General features: G+C 41.8%; 3 protein-coding genes across 6 annotated transcripts in view; 2 read left to right on the forward strand and 1 right to left on the reverse strand.

Annotated features, from left to right (window-relative positions):
* The window catches only part of evla (Enah/Vasp-like a), a 43,628-nt gene extending 31,568 nt beyond the window's left edge, over positions 1-12,060 (forward strand). For all 4 annotated transcript variants that reach the window (XM_004540542.4, XM_004540541.6, XM_004540540.5 and 1 more), the window contains 10 exons: positions 853-908; positions 1,785-2,714; positions 4,289-4,488; positions 4,626-4,741; positions 4,978-5,005; positions 6,535-6,577; positions 6,681-6,741; positions 6,964-7,021; positions 7,114-7,171; positions 7,253-12,060. In XM_004540542.4, coding sequence (XP_004540599.3) covers positions 853-908; positions 1,785-2,714; positions 4,289-4,488; positions 4,626-4,741; positions 4,978-5,005; positions 6,535-6,577; positions 6,681-6,741; positions 6,964-7,021; positions 7,114-7,171; positions 7,253-7,290 — 1,588 coding nt within the window. In that variant the 3' untranslated portion in view covers positions 7,291-12,060. The remainder of the gene's footprint in view (positions 1-852; positions 909-1,784; positions 2,715-4,288; positions 4,489-4,625; positions 4,742-4,977; positions 5,006-6,534; positions 6,578-6,680; positions 6,742-6,963; positions 7,022-7,113; positions 7,172-7,252) is intronic.
* On the reverse strand, positions 9,954-14,313 carry degs2 (delta(4)-desaturase, sphingolipid 2). The gene is made up of 3 exons (XM_004540544.6): positions 14,155-14,313; positions 10,929-11,671; positions 9,954-10,245 (listed from the first exon to the last, which is right to left on the reverse strand). The coding sequence occupies exons 1-3, from the start codon at positions 14,234-14,236 to the stop codon at positions 10,102-10,104; spliced, it is 969 nt and encodes a 322-aa protein (XP_004540601.1). The 5' UTR covers positions 14,237-14,313; the 3' UTR covers positions 9,954-10,101.
* A 746-nt stretch (positions 14,314-15,059) lies between these two features.
* On the forward strand, positions 15,060-19,246 carry yy1a (YY1 transcription factor a). The gene is made up of 5 exons (XM_004540545.5): positions 15,060-15,687; positions 16,632-16,782; positions 17,121-17,181; positions 17,334-17,492; positions 17,743-19,246. Exons 1-5 carry the CDS (start codon positions 15,189-15,191, stop codon positions 17,923-17,925), a joined length of 1,053 nt encoding a protein of 350 aa, XP_004540602.1. The 5' UTR covers positions 15,060-15,188; the 3' UTR covers positions 17,926-19,246.
* The last annotated feature ends 252 nt before the right edge of the window (positions 19,247-19,498 follow it).

Raw genomic sequence — 19,498 nt, forward strand, 5'->3', positions numbered from 1 at the left:
GGAGCTAAAGCAAGGTTAGGGTGCCTTCTGGGCACCTGCTGGGCGAGGTGTTCTGGCCATGTCCTAACAAGAAGAAGGACCCGGGGTAGACTCAGGACTCAGGTGATTATGTTTCTTGGCTGGCCTGGGAACCCCTCTGTGTTGCCACGGATACGCTGGTAGCACTGGCTGGGCTAGACGGAGGTCTGGGCTCTTCTATTTAGGCTGCTGCCCCGCATCCTGGCCACAGATAAGATGTAGAAAATGGATAGGGGTTGACAAACGCCTAGTCTAGGACGAACAATGGAACATTTTGAATCATGACGAGTTTCTATAGCAGAGTGTAAGGATATAAATGGAGGTAGCTTCCAGTTCAAGAAAATAAAATCAATGTGGAAGTGTCTTAAACCTGCATTCTAACTGAAGGCCACCAGATGGCGATAGCTGTGGTTGCAAGAAGATTTGCGCTCCACTATAAGTCTATGGGAGAATAGTTTTCTGACTTGACCTCAGTAAACACTTTCCTGTTGAGTTTATGGGCTTAGTCAGTCATTGTGGGTCATATTGAATAAAAACTGAAATTTGTTTTCTAAATCTTTGTCATGATAGGTTTCAAAACGGAGGATTATCTTATTAACAACTGGTTAGCTAATGAGCCAACTGTTTACAATGAGACCTTTAGAAATGATTGGATGATGTCACGGTAGATGCGTCTGCTTGTTATACCATCTGTGATTTTAAATTAGCATAACAGGTCCCCTTTAAAACGATTAGTAGTGTTTTTAACAGAGACACAGTCAAAGCTACACATTAGGCTGATTTATCGCCACAAACTGCAGCTTTAAAGAGTCGTGAAAACCTTGCACTTGATAGGATGATGGAGCAACATCAGATGCACAAGGAGAGGGAGCGACGGACGTCAGGATCAGGTGAGGTTTAGACAAACACACCCACACCCTCATATATAAACATGCACTCTTTCTGACACTCGCGCTCACACTCACACACTAACAGGAAGCTCTAGAGACCAAAATGAATGGAAGGGTTTGTATTCACCTAGCTACACAAACATTTTACTGACTCTGGCTGTCAGTAAACAAACTGTTTGCCCCGCTTTTTGCGTTTTTGTTTTTTTGTTTTTTTCCATTACATGATGGACGTTATCGCCATTTAGTCAGGCAAAGCACACTTTACTTTCCCAGAGCAAACAAGTGATTTCATCATTAATACATAGCAGAGATTCCATGCTAGCAGGTCCTAGAGGTAAATAGGCTTCCCCAGTGTGGTTTGTGTTAGTGTTTCCCCCCTTAGTTTCAACCACGACTCCCCAGTCTGTATGCCCTTATGCTTTTTTGAACCCATGCACACATATAAATGTTCAAGTCTGCCTGTTAAATATCCATACAGACTTAAACATCCTCCTTTTGTCCCTGCCGCCACCGGCAATATCAGTGCTCCCCTGCCCCTGCAACATGCTCTACTGCCATCTCTTTCTTCCAGCTACTGTTGGGGGGGGGAAATGCCATATGCTTTCCGATCATGGCTCAGTCATGTTGCATTCTGCTGCTTGTTCTTTTTACAATATTTTGATTCTTTCTTATTTGCTATTGGCTTCTGTTTTTTTGACTGCTCCTGATTTTCTCATCATTACTTGCTTGGTTGCTCAGTTGGTTGCTTTTCATTCTTCTCACGTTTATCTCTTTTCTGTTTTCCTTTGTTTGTTGCCCTCCTTCGTCTGCATCTCCTCCTCTTCCTCCTCCTCTCTCTCTCTCCTCTCTCTGTCTTTCTCTCTCTGCCCGTCACAGTCGTTTCCACTCTCCAATATAAAGTGTCCACCCCTCCCATCCACCCAGACACTCCTCCCGAGTACAGACATTACAGAGCTAGCACACTGCCACCCTCCTACGTCCGCGTGGCATCCTCCTCTCCTCCCACCTCCGCCTCCATGTCTCCCTCTCAGGAGAAGGAGGCGGGAGCCGCTAGGGACAAGGCCCAGCTCTCCTCCCAGCTCTCCACCTCGCTCGCATCAGCCTTTTCCCCAGTCCAGGCAGGAGTGACCACCCAGGGCCGACAGGTCCGTCAGATCCCCCTATCTCCACCCACCGCAGCCCGCCACCTTCACCTTCAACAGCAACAACAGCAACAAGACACCATGCTGCCCCCTAAACACGGCACCTGGTCTGCTTCACACTTGCAGCAAATGTACGCCCAGTTTCCCCAGTCCTCGTCCCCCCCAGTAATGATGGCCATGCCGGTGAAGCAGGGTTTGCCCCCGCAGCCGGTCCTCCCGGTGGCTCACCCCCTCCCACCTGTAAGCACTAGGATGAAGCCCCCACCTTTCGATCCCAATACCGTTACAACCCCTCACCAATACCCTCAGCACCACCCACACCCTCACTCCAACGGCCAGCCAGACGATTCCTACTCCCCTCATTCTCAGCACCTGCCACTCACACCACAGTACTGCGAGGCCATCCCACTGCCCCCTCTCACAAGTCAGACACCCCCAGGCCCTCCCCCCAGCCACCAGCCCCAGTACCCATCCACTTTCCACCCACAGCAGCAGCAACAACAACAGCATCAGCAGCAGCAGGTGTACCACCAGCAGGCCCAGCCCCCTACCACCACCTCTTCCTCCTCCTCCTCGCCCCCCTCTTACACTGCCATGTCTGACGGGGGCTCGCCCAAGAAGACCCCCTCCCCTGTCCCCCAGCCAACCCCTATGACCAGCAGCAGTAAGTATGAGGAGGAGAGCGGAGGAGGTAGTCCCTCAGCAGAGGGACATGTTTACATAGTGTGTGTAAATAGTGTATGTGTATGTGTGTGTGTAGAATAGGTTGTTAAATGCACCACACCTGCACTGTTAGACAAGAACATGAAAAATATATGTGTGGTATCAGCAGTTAAAGCCCAAACACACCCAGAGGTCCACCCACAGTTTTCTCACAGGGTGTCATCAGACTACTTCTCAGGATTGCTAGGGTGTGAACGTAGTCTGCTTAATCTGTGTAAAGCTGTCCCACTTACAGGGCGAGACGTGCAGTGCTGTCCAGTCGTTTTAGGCACTAAAAGTAAAGAGAAGATATTTTAATATGACACGGATTCATCCATTTAGAAAACAAAACAAAACGTCACCTTCTGCCTTTAAAACAACCAAGTTCTCCTTTCGCACTCTCACACATTTTCACTGTGCTTGGCAGGAATGTTTTCAAATCTTGCATAACTCTCCGCACTCCTTCTGCCATTATAAGCTCTCTCGGTTGCTTCAGCCTCTTTATTCCCGACTCACAGCGATCCGCTCCACAGTATGTTTAGGATTGATGTCATTCTAACCGAACAAATTCCCTGTTGGTATCTTATGATTGATATAAGTCTAAACTGCCTAAAACCTTTGCACAGTGCTGCTCACAATGAGTCATGTGTTATTAGTGCTATTGGTTTTATGACAGTGTAATTCCCAGGAGAACTTCAACCAACTTCCGTCTCACCAGGTATATAATCAAGCAGAAATGTAATATACTTGTGTAGGTGTGCAGAGCCTTTAAGACAAACATTTACGCGCCTCTTTTTATAAATATACATATTTCCGTCAATGTAGCTCAATGCAGCAGAACAATAGGCCTTTGCTGCTGACAATTTCTTCAAGATTCCCAGCAAATCATGCTTCACACAGTTACAGCGCACAACCCTAAAATTGAAGAAACACAGGAATTCAGGATTGTATTGACAAGTCAGTGGACCTGAAGTCGTTCCTGCTGTGCAGGTTTTTCACTTTGCCTGACTTGACTATCTGCCGTTATCGAACAAAATACATTTGAAGCTACTGTCAGATCTTTGGTTTTATTCCTGGTCCTGGAATTATTCAAAGCCTGTAGGAAAATTTAAAGCATACCTCTATCATCAGCTGGCTTTCACATAACCTTCCCACAAAATATATATATATATATATATATATATATATATATATATATATATATATATATATATATATATATATATATATATATATATATATATAGATATATATAGATATATATATAGATATATATAGATATATATATAGATATATATAGATATATATATAGATATATAGATATATATATAGATATATATAGATATATATATAGATATATAGATATATATATAGATATATAGATATATATATAGATATATAGATATATATAGATATATATATAGATATATATATATGTCAGGCCCCCAACCTTTAATCAGGATTTAATCTTACTCCTCCCAAGTGTTCTCATCTCTGCACGTAACCCATCTCTGCTTTCTATTGCACCTCCTTCAGCCGCAGCTCCAGCACCTATGGCTGGTCCTCCAGCCCCACCACCACCACCTGGTCCACCACCCCCAATGGCCGTGCCGCCACCCATGCCCCCTCCATTACCCGCTGGTGGAGGGCCTCCTGGTGGCCCACCTGGGGTCCAACACCAACCCTCAGGACTGGCTGCGGCACTGGCTGGAGCCAAGCTACGTAAAGTGAATAGGGTGAGCCTCCCTGCTTTAGTCTGAGGAGGTTCAGACTAAAGCAAGGGAATGTTATTAGCATATTTTAGGCAGAAAGGTTCCACCTACCCCCACGGGAGAAAAAAAGGAAACCTGTTTTGTAATGTGTCTGTGTTTAGGATGAGAGCAGCCCTCCTGGTTCTAGTGGCAAAAGTGACTCCAACCGGTCTAGCGGTGGCAGTGGCGGCGGAGGGGAGGGACTGATGCAGGAGATGAATGCCTTACTAGCACGCAGGTCAAACAACTTTCTAAACACACACAAACTTTTTACCCCTTCACCTGTCAGATCATGCAGTGACACAGAAACCTGTTCCGTTAGCCTTTTTGTTTTCCTTACAGTAAATATCTATCGAAAAAAATGTTTCTGGGTTCGTATCATATCCGTGTCACAATCTATTCATACTAGTTTCTGAATTCTCACTGAAAGCTCACTCTTTTTACACAGTTTCCTCATTCCCTTTTCTCTTTTAGACGAAAAGCTTCTGAGAAACCTGATGAAGTAAGTTTTGTGCTTAAAGATATAGCTCAACATTTTTGGGAATTTCCCTTATTTTCTTTATCATCGAGAGCTGGTAGAAAAGATACCAGTTTCAATTCATTCTTTTAAATGTGAGACTCAAGCCTAGAGAGATATCCAACCTTTGAAAAACAGATGATAACAGCTAAACTAACAAGTTATTGACAGATCTTATGTTTAGCATAGAGATTACAGACCTGATATAAAACATGGACCTCGCCACAGTTACCTGGACTTATATTTTTAGCACTGTAATTGTTGTTGCTTATTTTTTTTGGAGCCAGAAGTTATCATTTTTGGATCAACGATTGGAGTCAAACTGGGAAATTGCATGCATAAAGTTTATCTGTGCATCACATGGCCATGGATGGCTTCTCAGTGCTTGGAGCTAAGTAGCATATAAATAGAATAGCAAAGATTCACTCACCAAAACTTCAACACTGTCTTATCTGATGATTAGATCATTTACACTAAAAAGCCCCAACACTTGTCACTTGTCAGTCAGCACATTCATGCCCTTAGTAACGCATGACTTAAAGGCGCAATCCAGTTCAGCTGATGAGTTATGAAAGAAACTCATCCCCCACACACTAAAGGGATAAATAAGCTGTGGAGAACAGGGTGTAAACACGACTTCTAAAGGTCTAAATCTGAGCATTTTAACATGGGACTGACTCAGTGTTAGCACTGGTCTCAAGCGACCAGTCCAGGAATTGTAGTTTTTGTGTCATGAACTAGCTGTGTGGAGGCAGATGAGGACCCAAACCCAAAACTCACGGAGACAGGAACTGAACTCAAAATCACTGCTTTATTGCAGGCCTTACAACGAAACAGAACTAAACTGGGAATACTAACAGAAGACCGAGGGAACACAGAAAGACACACAGGTTCAGGGAGGAGACATTGATGACGCAACCCTGAACTGAGGGAGACATGCACATAAATACACAGAGGGTTAACGAGGGAAGTGGAAGCACACGGGGAACACCGCTGACACAGATAATCGTAACGAGACAGGGCAGGAGTAACACAACATGACACATACTGATGAGAGACTGTCAAAGTAAAACAGGAAGTACACAGAGGTTCAGACAGGAGGAGAGAGAGCACAGACATAACGGGCTGGGGAAAACATTGAATGAAACACAAGGAGGGGAAACGAGGGCTCACAGATACACAGAGGGGCACACAGGGGGTAATCAAATAAGGAACATCTTTAACAGAACCTAGGAACCACGGCATAAGGAACAAAATACAAAAATACAAGAAAACTAAGAATGCTGGGCCAACATGGCCCAGGACCATGACATTTTGGCATTTTGCTATTTTTCCATTTGTTGCTGGCATGATTGGTATCAGTGTTTAAATAAAGCTCTAGAAGCGTGACTAGGATATTTTCCAAAATGTGCATTGTTTTAAGGATGTTTTTTAAATATTTCAGAGATGTATGAAATTACTTACGGTTATTAACAATACTCAATGTCTGATAATCAATATGTCTCTCCTTGAAGGATGACTCAGGTGGTCGGGGATCAGGTCAGCAGAACTCAACAGGTATTAACACTGATGCTTTATCGGCTTTATCTGCACATATTTCAGTATATTTTAGTCCGTGGCGTAGCCCCGTTATCTGATTGTAAGTATTTTACTCTGCAAGATGCTGTGAAGAGGCCATGGGAGCGATCCAACTCTGCAGAAAAGTCCTCACTGGTGTCCAGGTCTGTAGATAAGAGGAGGAGCAGGAGGAGCAATGTTCTGAATATGAAATAGATACCAAACCTCTAGCATTACCCACAGGGATTTAGGCATAAATTTGTTTCACTGGAGCAACAGTGAAGTGTTGAAAATTCATTTTTATCAATGCAAATGATAAAAATATGTAGCCTGTTCTACTTCACTGTCCACTGTGTTTTTAGTCACTTCACCCATTTGCCTTTCAGAGTAAGGCCCATCGGCAGCACTAGTGAAGCAGACACAGAGTTTGACAGGATGAAACAGGTTGGTTTAACTTCCCATGTAGCATAAAGCGCATTATGGGTTCACCCTGCGAAACTGAAATGAGACTCACGAGCTTGTTTACTGCCCCGCAGGAGATTTTGGACGAAGTCGTGCGCGAGTTGCATAAAGTGAAAGACGAGATCATTAACGGTAAGCAGCAGCCGTCCTTGTGAAGTTAAACAGCAGTGTAGCCTTTTTTTTTCTTAAATTGTTTTTTTTATTTTCTCTCAGCCATCAGACAAGAAATTGGCAGAATCAGTACATCCTAATCTCATCCAAGCGTACAGATGGAAGAGGAGGAGCAGGAGGAGGAGAGCGACGGAGGAGCTGGAGGAGGACGGACACGCAGATGCACAGACGCGAGGACCAGGGAATGTTCTCTCAATGTTTCTGTGACCTCATAGACGCCATCGTTCGAGTTGCAGAGACGTTGTGGCAACATTTAAGTCTGCTGGACAGCAACAATAAAAAGAAGAAACAGAGACAAGAGAGCGCGGATTAACGAGAGGGACGAGCAGAAGAAATGTGGGGATGGATTAAAGGAAGACTGACGTACAGGTTGAACTCAAACAGAGGTTGACAGATGGACTAAAAGAAGAAGTGAGGAAAAGAAGGACGTTCGTGCTGAGTTTTGGTGTTGTGGTCCTCTCTGTGCACCTAGACTCAGTCAGCCCAGTGTTGCAACTCTTTGTTTGCCGTTCAGTCCAAGTCTTAAGAAGAAAATATTTTTGTTTTCTAAGTTTTTACTGTTTTATTATTTAAAAAATGTGGTGATAATGATGATGATGCTGTTGATGACAATGAGTATTTTATTGATATTCTAGAGGGAGAAAGGAATCTTGCACACCCTACGTCAGCCTTTTATATTTTCTATTGTTTTTGTTTAGTTTATCCCTAACTCGTTGACGATAACAAGCACAATATGGGCACAGTGGCTCCGCATACCCACCTGCCCTCAACTGGCATATTTAAAAAAAAAAGAAAGAAAAAAAAGACTTTTTACGACCTTGCTCATACTGGCGTTGTGTATCTAACCTTTAAGAAAAAAATAGCTTAAACCACTTGAATTACCTTAATTTCCACCATATTTAAAGGCATAACAATTTTTTTTGTTTTTAGCAATGAATCAGACAACACACAAAAAGTCTGCTCTGCAACTCCAGTGTGACCGAGGTTTCTCTGTAACTGTTCGGACGTGCGAGATCACTGAAACTCGGGGATCATTCACAAAAAACAGGCCGATAACTTTAAATGTGCCACCTGGTTTTACCTAGGTATAAAAAAAAAAAAATGTAGTATTATATATATTAGTCACCCTATGCTTTGTGAACCCCACCCCCCACCAAGTATGCATGAATACCCCATCTCTATGAATAAGTTTATTTGGTTTGGGGACAAAAAAAAAAAAAAAAAGACACACACATGCAAAAATCTATATAAACGGTGGTACATTTACTATAGTGGTTTGTTTCTATGAACGTTCCCTTTCTACAAGATGTTAACCTTGATGATGGTAGCAATGTGGGGAGAAAAAAAAAGTGAAGAGGATTGGTTGCTCTGGCAATATGCAAACCTAGCTAAGTGCAAGAGATGAAAAGTAGGCCTTTGTGATGGTAGCTAAATGTGTATTTGCAGGAAGGCTTTGGATGAATATCAGTTGTTGCATTCTGTTCACTCTGTCCGCTCTCAACTACGTTCTCATTTAAAAAGCTGGAAGTAAATTCATTCATTCAAAAAAAAAAAAAAAATTGTCAGCTACACAGTATCCTGCTCACTGTGTGTGTGTGTGTGTGTGTGTGTGTGTGTGTGTGTGTGTGTGTGTGTGTGTGTGTGTGTGTGTGTGTGTGTCTCACTATCTTCGAGTTTGTCTTAAGCTTGAAGGCATATTTTTCTTCGGATACCACAGTGACAAAAGCATTAACACACTCAGGAATGCAGAGTTTCTCCTTATAAAGACTTTTTATGTAGTGCATTTTTTTAAATAGAACTTTTATAAACAAGATAATGCTTAAGACTGAATATACATTAGGTTGAACAGTCAGTGGGTGGACAAAACAACACAAACCCTGCATAAAAACAGTAGCCATGCTTGTAATTTACCGTTTGTGGTGGCTTGTGATTCTTGTAGATGCTTTCTTTTTCACCCCTGTGCTTCTTGTCATTTCACACACTGGTATTTTATTCTAAGGATAAGCGGACGCGAATGGATGGATGGATGGTATTTTATTCTTTATACCAGTTAGCGTGTCACTAGAAAATAATTTAAAATGGCAAACACTAAATCCAAAAACAGAAAAGCTGTATGATCAAAGAGTGGTCATAAGAGGCTCCTTAGCAACACCGATGTAAATGAATACTTCATGAACATGTGTTCAACCTGAAGAAACACCAGTATGGTCATTTAACAAGCCTAACACTCTGAGATAAAATCCTTGTACGGCGATGCAGCTGCAACCAAGCAGAACGAGGCATCACAGAAGAAAAGGCTCCTCTTACTGGAAGGTAAGTTTCAATGCTTATTTTCCACTTCAGCATTGTTCTGCATGACGGATGTGCAGCTGCTAATCTAAGCGATTGTGCTTCTGCAGAAACTCTCACGAGGCTTGACGAACGCTTACAATCAGGAAAACTAAACGGCATGGGGTAGTGACATCTCCATAAAACCACATGAGAATGTATGTGACCTTTATCCCGAAGTTATGGCTTTATGTCGCCTTCAGTCACAGATAAGAAAAAATTTACCTTCTTTTTTTCCGCAATTCTTCTTTGTGCTTTCTGGGTACAAGTAGATTTCCACATTGCACAATGACACTGGCTGTCTTTTTATAGCAGGAATAAATAACATCCAGTCATATGAGGTGAAATCTCATTTGTGTAAAATATGCAGCTGAAATGTGCACATTGCCTTATAGTAACACGAGTGCAGCACTGATTAGATAACAATGTCAAACATGTTATTGGGCTTACGTATGGTAACATCCACACTATGCAACAAAACTAGACTTTCTGTTGTGGTTAGCCGACGTCTGACAACTACAATTCACATTCTTGCTTAGCAGATCAATCAATCAATCGGAGATCTATTCCTGTTTGCTCAGCTTGTACTCCCGTTTGATTCTGGAATAGGGCCCGATGCTGTCGTCAAACACAAAGTCCCACAATACACGGCTCCAGGAAGTGTGTTGAGGCAGGGAGTCGTAATACTCGGCTGCGATTTCCTTGACCTGCCAGTTAAAAAAAAAAAAACAGAAGTTAAAAATGAAAGAGAAGAAATATCAGTGAGAAAGAAGGTGGTGTAGAAAGAGTAAATATTGCAAATGGTGAGTGTAAAGCCTGCATCTGAAGTGCAGAGTTAATGTGTTTAGGATTTGAGGGCTTTTATTTATTCGACCTAATTCGACATGACTGTATTTGACTAGAACAAGTGCAAACAGAACAGCATATTGTATGATATTACACAAAACAGTACGTCGGGGTGAATGCAGCTCGACATATCCTGACTGAAATCTTTTACTAGACAATGAAAAGGGGGGCGTGAACGGGGGTTAAAATGTAACTAAACAAAATAGATTTTTAAAGAGTTCTTTAAACTCGTGGTCAACAAACCTAAAGGCAGTTAACTTGTATTAAGTGCCAACACTGTCCTGATAGAGGCGGCAGTTAATCATTTAAAAAACCTGCCCATTAAGCTCATAAATACTTGCAGTTAATGGGAAAAAGAAATTAGATTTTTGGCATTTCCCAGTGTCTGTTGTATTTAGGTTCTAAAAGTCAGGAGAGGCCCATATCATCTGTCCACAGTATTCAGTGATATAACTGTGCTCATTTTTCTACGCTCAGTACATTCAAGTCCAAAGTTATAAGTTATACTGTTATAAATCTATTTCTAACAGTAATATGTTCTCACCTGAGGTAGCTTACTGCCGGGTATGCTGGGAAAGTCGTGGTGCTCCATGTGATACCCAACATTGAAGGTAATCAAGTTCAACGCTCCATAGTAGGAATATGTCTCATGTCCTTTAAGGAACATGTAGTGCTCAGCTATGAAATGTCCAGAGATCGGATGCAGTCCCATACCCAAGATAGATCCTGCAATGAGGTAAACGATGGGCTTCACCCCCCATAAATAGTAGATAATTAGGTCTACTACAAGCTGAACCATTGCATTCTGGATCTCAAGCCGACCGACTGGCTTTGGGTTGACCACTAATGGGCGCAGGGCGTAGAATAATGGCTGGAGGAAGAGCCAGAGGATCTTCCTGGCTGGGGTGCAGAAGAACCATCCCTCAAAGTCTGTAGGTATGTCAACATCAAGCTGGTCCCCTCCAAGATACCGGTGGTGGTCGATGTGGTACTTTTTGAAGGCGGCAGAGTAGGGCAGCCCGATGGGTAGGTTGGCCCACATGGCGAACCAGCGGTTCCACTTCGCCAGCTTGTTACCAAAAGCCACGTTGTGGGAGATGTCGTGGATAGCCAGAGTCAGGGAGTGATTAATACAGCCTCCAAATGCATAGGCCCAGAAGAAGATCCATTTCCAGGAGAGGTCCTGGACCAGGAAGCAGGCCAGGAATTGGGTCAGGACCATGCCCGATACCACCCACTTCAACTGGGGGTCTGGACCCATCAGAGACTTGATCTGTGGATATTTGGCTGAGGAGAGAAGCAAGAAAAAAAGAGGGATGGAAAAGAGCAAAGGCAGGAGTAATGCGATTGTTGAAAAAGAAAGAAAGAATCGCAGGAGTGGCAGAGGACATGTGAGGAAAGGGAATAATAGATTAAAGGAAGCAGTGAAGAAAATGAGGATAAAAGAAATGAATTAATTATTTTTTCTGAAACAGTGACTTGCACAGCATATGTTTCACAGTAATTTTCCTAAGGTTGCTCTCAGCAAACAAGCTGTGAGGTAGCTGCCCTTCTCTTGGGAAAACCATGCTGAGAAAAGTCAGCTTTAATTGGCAGAGGTGTTGTTTTGCTGCAGGAAATGAAACTCAGGGAGAAACAAAAGAGCATTTGAAAAATCATTCTTTTTTTTTCTTTTTTCTTTTTTTAAAAAAAAAGACTTTTACAATTAAAAAAAATTTAAATAATTAGGTCATACAGGTTCTGATTTGTTGCACTGGCCCCACCTTATGGGAACAGCAAAGAAATTTGGGCAGGTAAGTGAAAAAGCTTTGTGCCAAGTGATTCGGCTACTAAGACTTTACAATCACACCATACAGAGCATATCCTATCATGCATTACATCAAAGTTAGCCACACACCATCGCGGGATGTTGCATGCAAATCTGACCTACTTCCTTAGTTTCAGGTTGTGTAATGTCTCTATGCAAAACTTTCTTACCTTGGTGACTAATAGATTAAAGATACTGGGGCTGGGTCCCCGTGACCGTTTCATATTTTGATAGTCTCCTCTACGGACCAAATCCCCTTTATTCTATGAATGTTTACCCAACAAGAATTCCCTGTTGCTTCCCTGCAGTCTCCCATTGTGAAACAATCATTCATCAACATACAAGCATTACATCAGCATTAGTATTGCTTTCAAATCTGTGGCTCAATGTGAGCTCACCTCCAGAGCGTCCTTCCCTTTTTCCTAATTAAAGCCGTTTATGGACCATAAATTTTCAGATGCTGTCACAGCCTGCCTCCAGGGTATGAAGTTAAATCAATGACCAGGCATCATAAAACTCCAGTAATAACTTCTTAATGTGCCCATGCAGAACACATGTTGTAAAGCCATTAGAGAATTTTGACTTCATCATGTCAAACAAGAAAGGCCTTTCATTTGCCTTACTGTTAGATCATTTTCCAGCATAGAGTATCAGCCAAAATTAATTCACACATTATTCTGTTCAACATGTGGTGGTTGATCACATGTGTGGTCTCATAAGCATCTGTAATGGCAGGTACTGCTGTCCTTTGAATGTGCAGTATAATGTTAAGTTTATGGCCTGTGAGTCCCGCCTGAACCTTCAGTCTGCAGACGTGGAAAAAACAAGCCATTTAATTTATTAAACTGTTCAAAAGGTGCCCCTTCCATCAAATGGTAAAGTAAAAGGATCTGAAGCACAATTACCTCTAACACATTTCTCCACCACATCCCTGTCCCCTCAGAGCAGAGGACAATAAACAGTTTAATAATTTAGGATTTTGTAGTGTCAAGAAACCCACCACCTACTAGGTGTGTCTTTCACACCCAAGTAAGCATGCAAATACTGGGTAAAGCCAAGATTAAATACACTTCAGCAGCAGAGCTTTTAAAATGGATCAAATGACGGATCAGATAACCTATTAGTTTGTGATACATATTTTATAGGCAAGGGAAAAATAAAAAGAAATAAAATGGAAACTCCAAACAGTTTGGATACATTCTGTTGGCTCATTCGTGTCATGATTAAAGGATTTCCCAGGAACCTGTAAAACCTTTCTTATCATTTAAGGAGTAGCATTCAGAGTGTGACAGTCATGATTTGGAAAAGTGAACTGTCACTACATTCCTATTATTTCACAAGTTAGGGGGTTTCGAAAAAAAGAAATGTTGAAGTGAATTAAATGTGTCACTATCACGAGCTTGAAACATGCTAATCCTCTTTCATAACCCGTGTTTCCTTTTAAGAAATAACTGACTTTAGTTTTAAAACCGCAATCAAAAGTAAACATGAAGACTGCAACATCAGATTTGAAATTCCACTCACAGCACGCTGTACTCGTATTTATTTAATTGTTCGTTTGCATTGATTTTAACTGGAGTACACTCCAGGTACACGCTATACCTTCGCCAATAAATACACGGATTTAAAGTAATAAGTAAATCGATCTCGTCGCACCTAAAACAGTACAAGTATGCGTAACTTCAAGTACAAGTAATAAAACTATGTGTTTATCATGAGCGGCATGTTCGTTTCTACGTTTTCACTGCATCCACTGTGAGCTGATAGCTCGTTAAGCAACTGCTTGTAAACAGGTTTAACCGGCTACAGTTTTATAAGTAGAGTATAGACAGGGAAAAAAAAAAAATTTGACCTCAACTGTTAACACGTTGACTTCTAAAGCGCAGTTTCTGGCGGATTTTAAAAAACAATCTGGACTTTTTTGGGTTGTTTTTAAAAAAAAAAATCTTCTGTCATTTCTTACCCAGAATTTCCTTTCTTCTTGAAGTGTGCGGCTGGTCAGTGTAGACCCATTCAAAGTCGCCTCTTCCACCTGTCTTCCCCATGGCTATCTACTCTGCGTGTGAGGCATCCGGCTCCGTGTCATCAAACCTTCGAAGTATCGGGACACACCCACCTTGACAGGTTGCAGACAGAAGGTTTAGGGTGTGGTCTCACGCCCCTCCTCCGAAAGTTGACGCAGGGCAAGCCTGCTTGTGCACCTGCTGAAATGTATGCAACCCCGCAGCGAGTGTTTTCTGTCGTGGAGACTAGAAACCTTTTTTAATATGTTGTATTAAGGGGAGGTGGGACTGTAGTGGTACTACAGTAGGCATATACTCTCAAAGAATGAGTGAAGAATTTAACTGGAAAACACACACAGCTTACACACAGTTACATATTGTAACTGTCAAGGTCAGAATTTTTGCTTTAAGGTTAGATATCAGTGTTTATGTGCTTCTTTTGTTACATTTCCAACTCATTTGTTTCCACTACACAAATTATCTGGCATGGAAAAAATAGCAAGCTTTCCCGCTTTTCAGTTATTTGCTGCTTTTTTGTTTGATGTATTTGTAAATTGAATATTTCTAAGTTTGATAAGAAAAACAAAAACAATAACTTGTCCCCTTTATTTAATTTATAAACTGGATCATCAAAAAACGCATTTTACTATATGATAAAAAAAACCCACAAACTGTGAACCCATAATGTATAATGATGTGTATGTTACAAATAAAGACATTCATAGAAGATGTGTATTATGCACATTTATATTTATTTCATAAAAATGTGTGTGTAATAATCTGTGAACTAAACATAATCTACCTGTCAGGGCACTTTTTCCTTGAATCTCGCGAGATTTCAGAACTGGAGCGTTGTGGTGGCGAGAATACACTAGTGAGACTGTGGAGTTGTTGTCGGAGAGAGCGAGAGGGGGGGCCGATAGAGAGTAGAGAGGAGGGAAGGCTAGAGTGTAAAATAAATAGCAATAGGAAGAAGCAATACACGAAAGTTATCATGGCATCGGGGGACACCCTGTACATAGAAACGGATGGCTCAGAAATGCCGGCCGAAATAGTTGAATTGCACGAAATCGAAGTAGAGACAATCGAGACCACAGTTGTTGGAGACGACGGTGAGCACCAGCCTATGATCGCCTTACAGCCTCTCGATACAGATGATCCGAACTCGATTCACCCGCACCAGGAGGTGATTTTGGTGCAGACGAGAGAAGAAGTGGTGGGTGAGGATGACTCCGAACTGCACACAGATGATGGTTTCGAGGACCAAATTCTTATCCCAGTGCCCGCCGTGGAGGAGGACTATATCGAACAGACTCTGGTTACTGTGGCCGGGAAAAGCTCGTCAACAGGCCGGATGAAGAAGGCTGGAAGCGGAAAGAAATCGGGCAAAAAGAGCTACCTGAGTGGGGGAGAAATGGGCAGAAAATGGGAACAGAAGCAGGTCCAGATAAAGACGTTGGAGGGGGAATTTTCAGTCACTATGTGGGCATCGGGTAAGTTAAGTGAATTCCTGCAAGCTGGCGCCTCGCTTTGTTCTCAGGATGTGTGTCGTGTGACTGGGCCCTGCTGGGGCCTTGTCCTCCGCCAAAGTAGGAAACATTCCCCAACTCCGAGCCACTTAAACTCCATTTGAAATGTTTTTGTTTTTATGGGAAGCCATGTTTTATGTGTCGATGGGCGCCGCCATATTTCCCCGGTCTAGAAAGTATGGCGGCCCGAAAAAATGGCGTTTATTTGGCCGACGAAGATGGCGGCGAGAGTGGGAGCGAGTGCAGCTAGCTCCGCTAGGCCGCTGTGGCGCAGTTCAGTTCAGCTCAGCGAAGTCGGTGGAGGTGGTGCATTCAGGAACCCCTCAAACATTACAGTTTTTCCTCTTTAGTCACGCGTTTTTAGTCACATGATTTTAAAAGTACAATAAACTATGTATTTTGTTTCGGAAACTGTATCATGTTTTTTAATTCTTTGCGTGAACCCTAAAAAGTGTGATTTTATCAGCTTGATATAGAAACTGGTTTTGAACTGGCTATTCAACACATGGAGAAAATGAAAATTGAGATGATTAAAAAAAAACACCGAGTTTTAATTTAAATTTTATTTGGAAAACATTTTTTGTAAACTTTGTGCAGCCAACCTCACCTTACTTGCGTTTCTACAGTGAATCGTTATGTATTTAACGCAAAATCTTTTAAATTTTCTGTTTTTCCTCACATTTTATGTTGAATAGACTGTCACACAAATGCACCATTCATACTGTTTGGAAAACTGTTTATAGTGTACTTTTGAGATTAAACCATTTGCAACTCAACAGAAATCACCTATTTAGCAACAACCGGATTTTCCGTAATATTTAAGTAGGAAATTAGTGAGGGCACATTGAGCTCAAAATGCACTGTTGTAGTTATGGATTTCTTTTAAAAACTGTTCCTCTATCTTTTAGATGACAAAAAGGACATAGACCACGAGGAGCAAATCACAGGAGAAAACTCTCCTCCAGATTATTCGGAATACATGACAGGGAAAAAGCTTCCTCCTGGAGGCATCCCAGGCATTGACCTGTCAGACCCCAAACAGCTGGCAGAGTTTGCAAGGTAAGTGGTGATAATGTTGAAACACATTGCAGCTTTCAAAACAAAACTGTATTGGCTCCATGAAAGACAGACAAGCAACACTGCTGAAAACTCTGCAGACCTGATAGATTAGATGCAGTTTTGCACACTCTAGTTTTGTTTTGTGTGAAGTGCAACATTGAGCATAAATGCAATTCCACTTTAACACATGTAAATGCATGCATTTACATGTGTTAAAATGCAAAAAAAAAAATAGCACTGTATGCAAATAAATGCTATTTATCTGTTTTCTGGGGGGTTTTCTAATGCTAGTTTACATGCAGCTAGTTTACATGCAGCTACTTCCATTTCTGTTGCAGAATGAAGCCGAGAAAAGTAAAAGAAGATGACGCGCCCAGGACGATAGCCTGTCCACACAAAGTGCGTGTGCTCTGCATGTTGCAGCTCAGAAGTTTGCTGATTGCTGTGTATTTGTTATGACACCTCTTTTGAGAATATGCAAGTGTGTTATGCATTGGCATGCCATTATGTGCAAACAAGTTAAACTAACTGTGTTTCCTCTTCCCTGTCAGGGATGTACCAAGATGTTCAGGGACAACTCTGCAATGAGGAAACACTTGCACACCCACGGACCTCGGGTGCACGTCTGCGCAGAGTGCGGCAAAGCGTTTGTCGAGAGTTCGAAATTGAAGAGGCACCAACTCGTACACACGGGAGAGAAACCTTTCCAGGTGAGGTCTCACACGTGGCAGGCTGTCAGTTATTTGGCTTTCTCAGACAGCCTGCAAATATTTACTTTGATTTAATAGTAGGACATAAAAATACTTATGGAAGTGTTTACCTTACTCGGCTGGGTTTGTGTGTTTTAAGAGTGGTTATATGCAAATTTTGCTATTTCATCATAAGGCTACTGAGCTAAGTTATACATGAGCTAAGTTGAGACATGAAGTAGCATTAACACTCTCTCTGTCTCTTTCCCAGTGCACATTTGAGGGCTGTGGCAAGCGGTTCTCCCTGGACTTTAACTTGCGCACACATGTGCGTATTCACACTGGAGACCGTCCGTATGTTTGCCCCTTTGATGGCTGCAACAAAAAATTTGCCCAGTCCACCAACCTGAAGTCTCACATCCTCACACACGCCAAAGCCAAAAATAACCAGTGAATGAGCCGCGCTTCAGACGAACGACAACACAAGGAAACACTGGAGGATTTGACCTGTATGTCCGCTCCTTCGACAGCCAAATGATCCCTTGGCCTGCTTTGTTGTGACATAAGAAGTCCCTTTGTGTTGCCTCTAGGGTAAAACGTTTAAACGGAAAAAGGCGTCTTCACAAACTTTTTGATACACAGAGGTTTTCAACAAGCAACTTGTGAGAACCCCAACCCCCTCAGGCCTCTTACCCTACTTTGGCTCTACCTGGATGGAACAACTTAACAGTTTCTTCTTGTGGAGATGTTATTTCATGGATCTGCACCCAAGAAACTTATTTATATCTTAAGACGAGCAGTTTAAAAAAAAAAATGTTTTTGCAATATTCTTCAAATTTGCGTCAATCCTTAGCAATGACATATTTTCAATTTTGTACTTTTCCCCAAGTGTGCATATTGTACACTAATGAACAAAGCCCTTTTCAGACATGGGATCTGTGAAAGTAATGGTTTTCTGTCCTTCAAATGTAGGTCATTTTTATGTTTATGTTTTTCTCAAAGTTTTATTTAGACACACATGACAGTGATTGGCAGAGTCGCAGTACGCATGCAGTACTTGCCCTTCCTGGAAAAGCCTTGTTGACTCTGTGACAGCAGGTTTTCTCAGGATCGACTCTTTTCACTGTGTTTTTAGTTTCTTCTGTCATTGTCACTAAGAGCAGGTTGTGTGTATATGTGCTGCTCAGAGAGCTGCACACAGGCTCAGAGAAAGAGAGATGTCTCTTCTGTTTATTGAAAGAGGAATGTCTTTATCATAAATTAGAACCTGATTTTGGAGAGATTTGTATGTATTGCTGTTGAGGGCATTCCCTCATGAGTTCAGCTTCAAAGAAAAGTTTAAATGGAATCATGCACAGTCAAAATCACTCAGATGCTCCTCTCTTAATTTGACTGCATGCATTCAGATTTGTCTTGAAAAGTTAGAAGTAAATGTTTCCAGGTCCGACCTAACAAGATTGCCATTTAAGGATAAGTGAACATGCACTTGGGCAGGTGACGCATTCAGGTGCCCTCAAAATTAAAGAAAGGGATTGCATGTCTGAAAGGGGCTGTAGGCTCTGTGGTGATGTATGTAGTCAGATTGTCTCTGTAGCTCTTCTTCGAAGAGGTTTCGGTTTGTTTTACCTCCTCCCTTTCTTCCTCACAAGTGTGTTTCGAGGATGTGACTGGGTGGTCTCTGCATATTTTCATTTTCTACAACACAATATCCTGTAGATCATAGACATGTGATTTTCAATAGTAATCAGTGATTAAAATGTTTCCCCCTTGCACTACCAATGCAAAACGGTGTCATTTGTTCTCAGTTTGAAATCATTCTCAAATATTTTATACTTAATTTAAAAAACAAAACTAAAACCTCCATTGTCATATAACTGGGATACTTGTACATGTTTGATACTATAGAATAATAACAATGTAACAGGTTAACTTGTCGAAGTCTTTCACAGGGAATTACCGAACTTTGGTTTCCTCTTTCATTCAAATAGAAATAAATAAGTGGAACTTCTTTTTGTTTAATCCTTTTC

The sequence above is a fragment of the Maylandia zebra genome, linkage group LG19 (assembly GCF_041146795.1).
Source record: "Maylandia zebra isolate NMK-2024a linkage group LG19, Mzebra_GT3a, whole genome shotgun sequence".
Taxonomy (NCBI): Eukaryota; Metazoa; Chordata; class Actinopteri; order Cichliformes; family Cichlidae; genus Maylandia; species Maylandia zebra.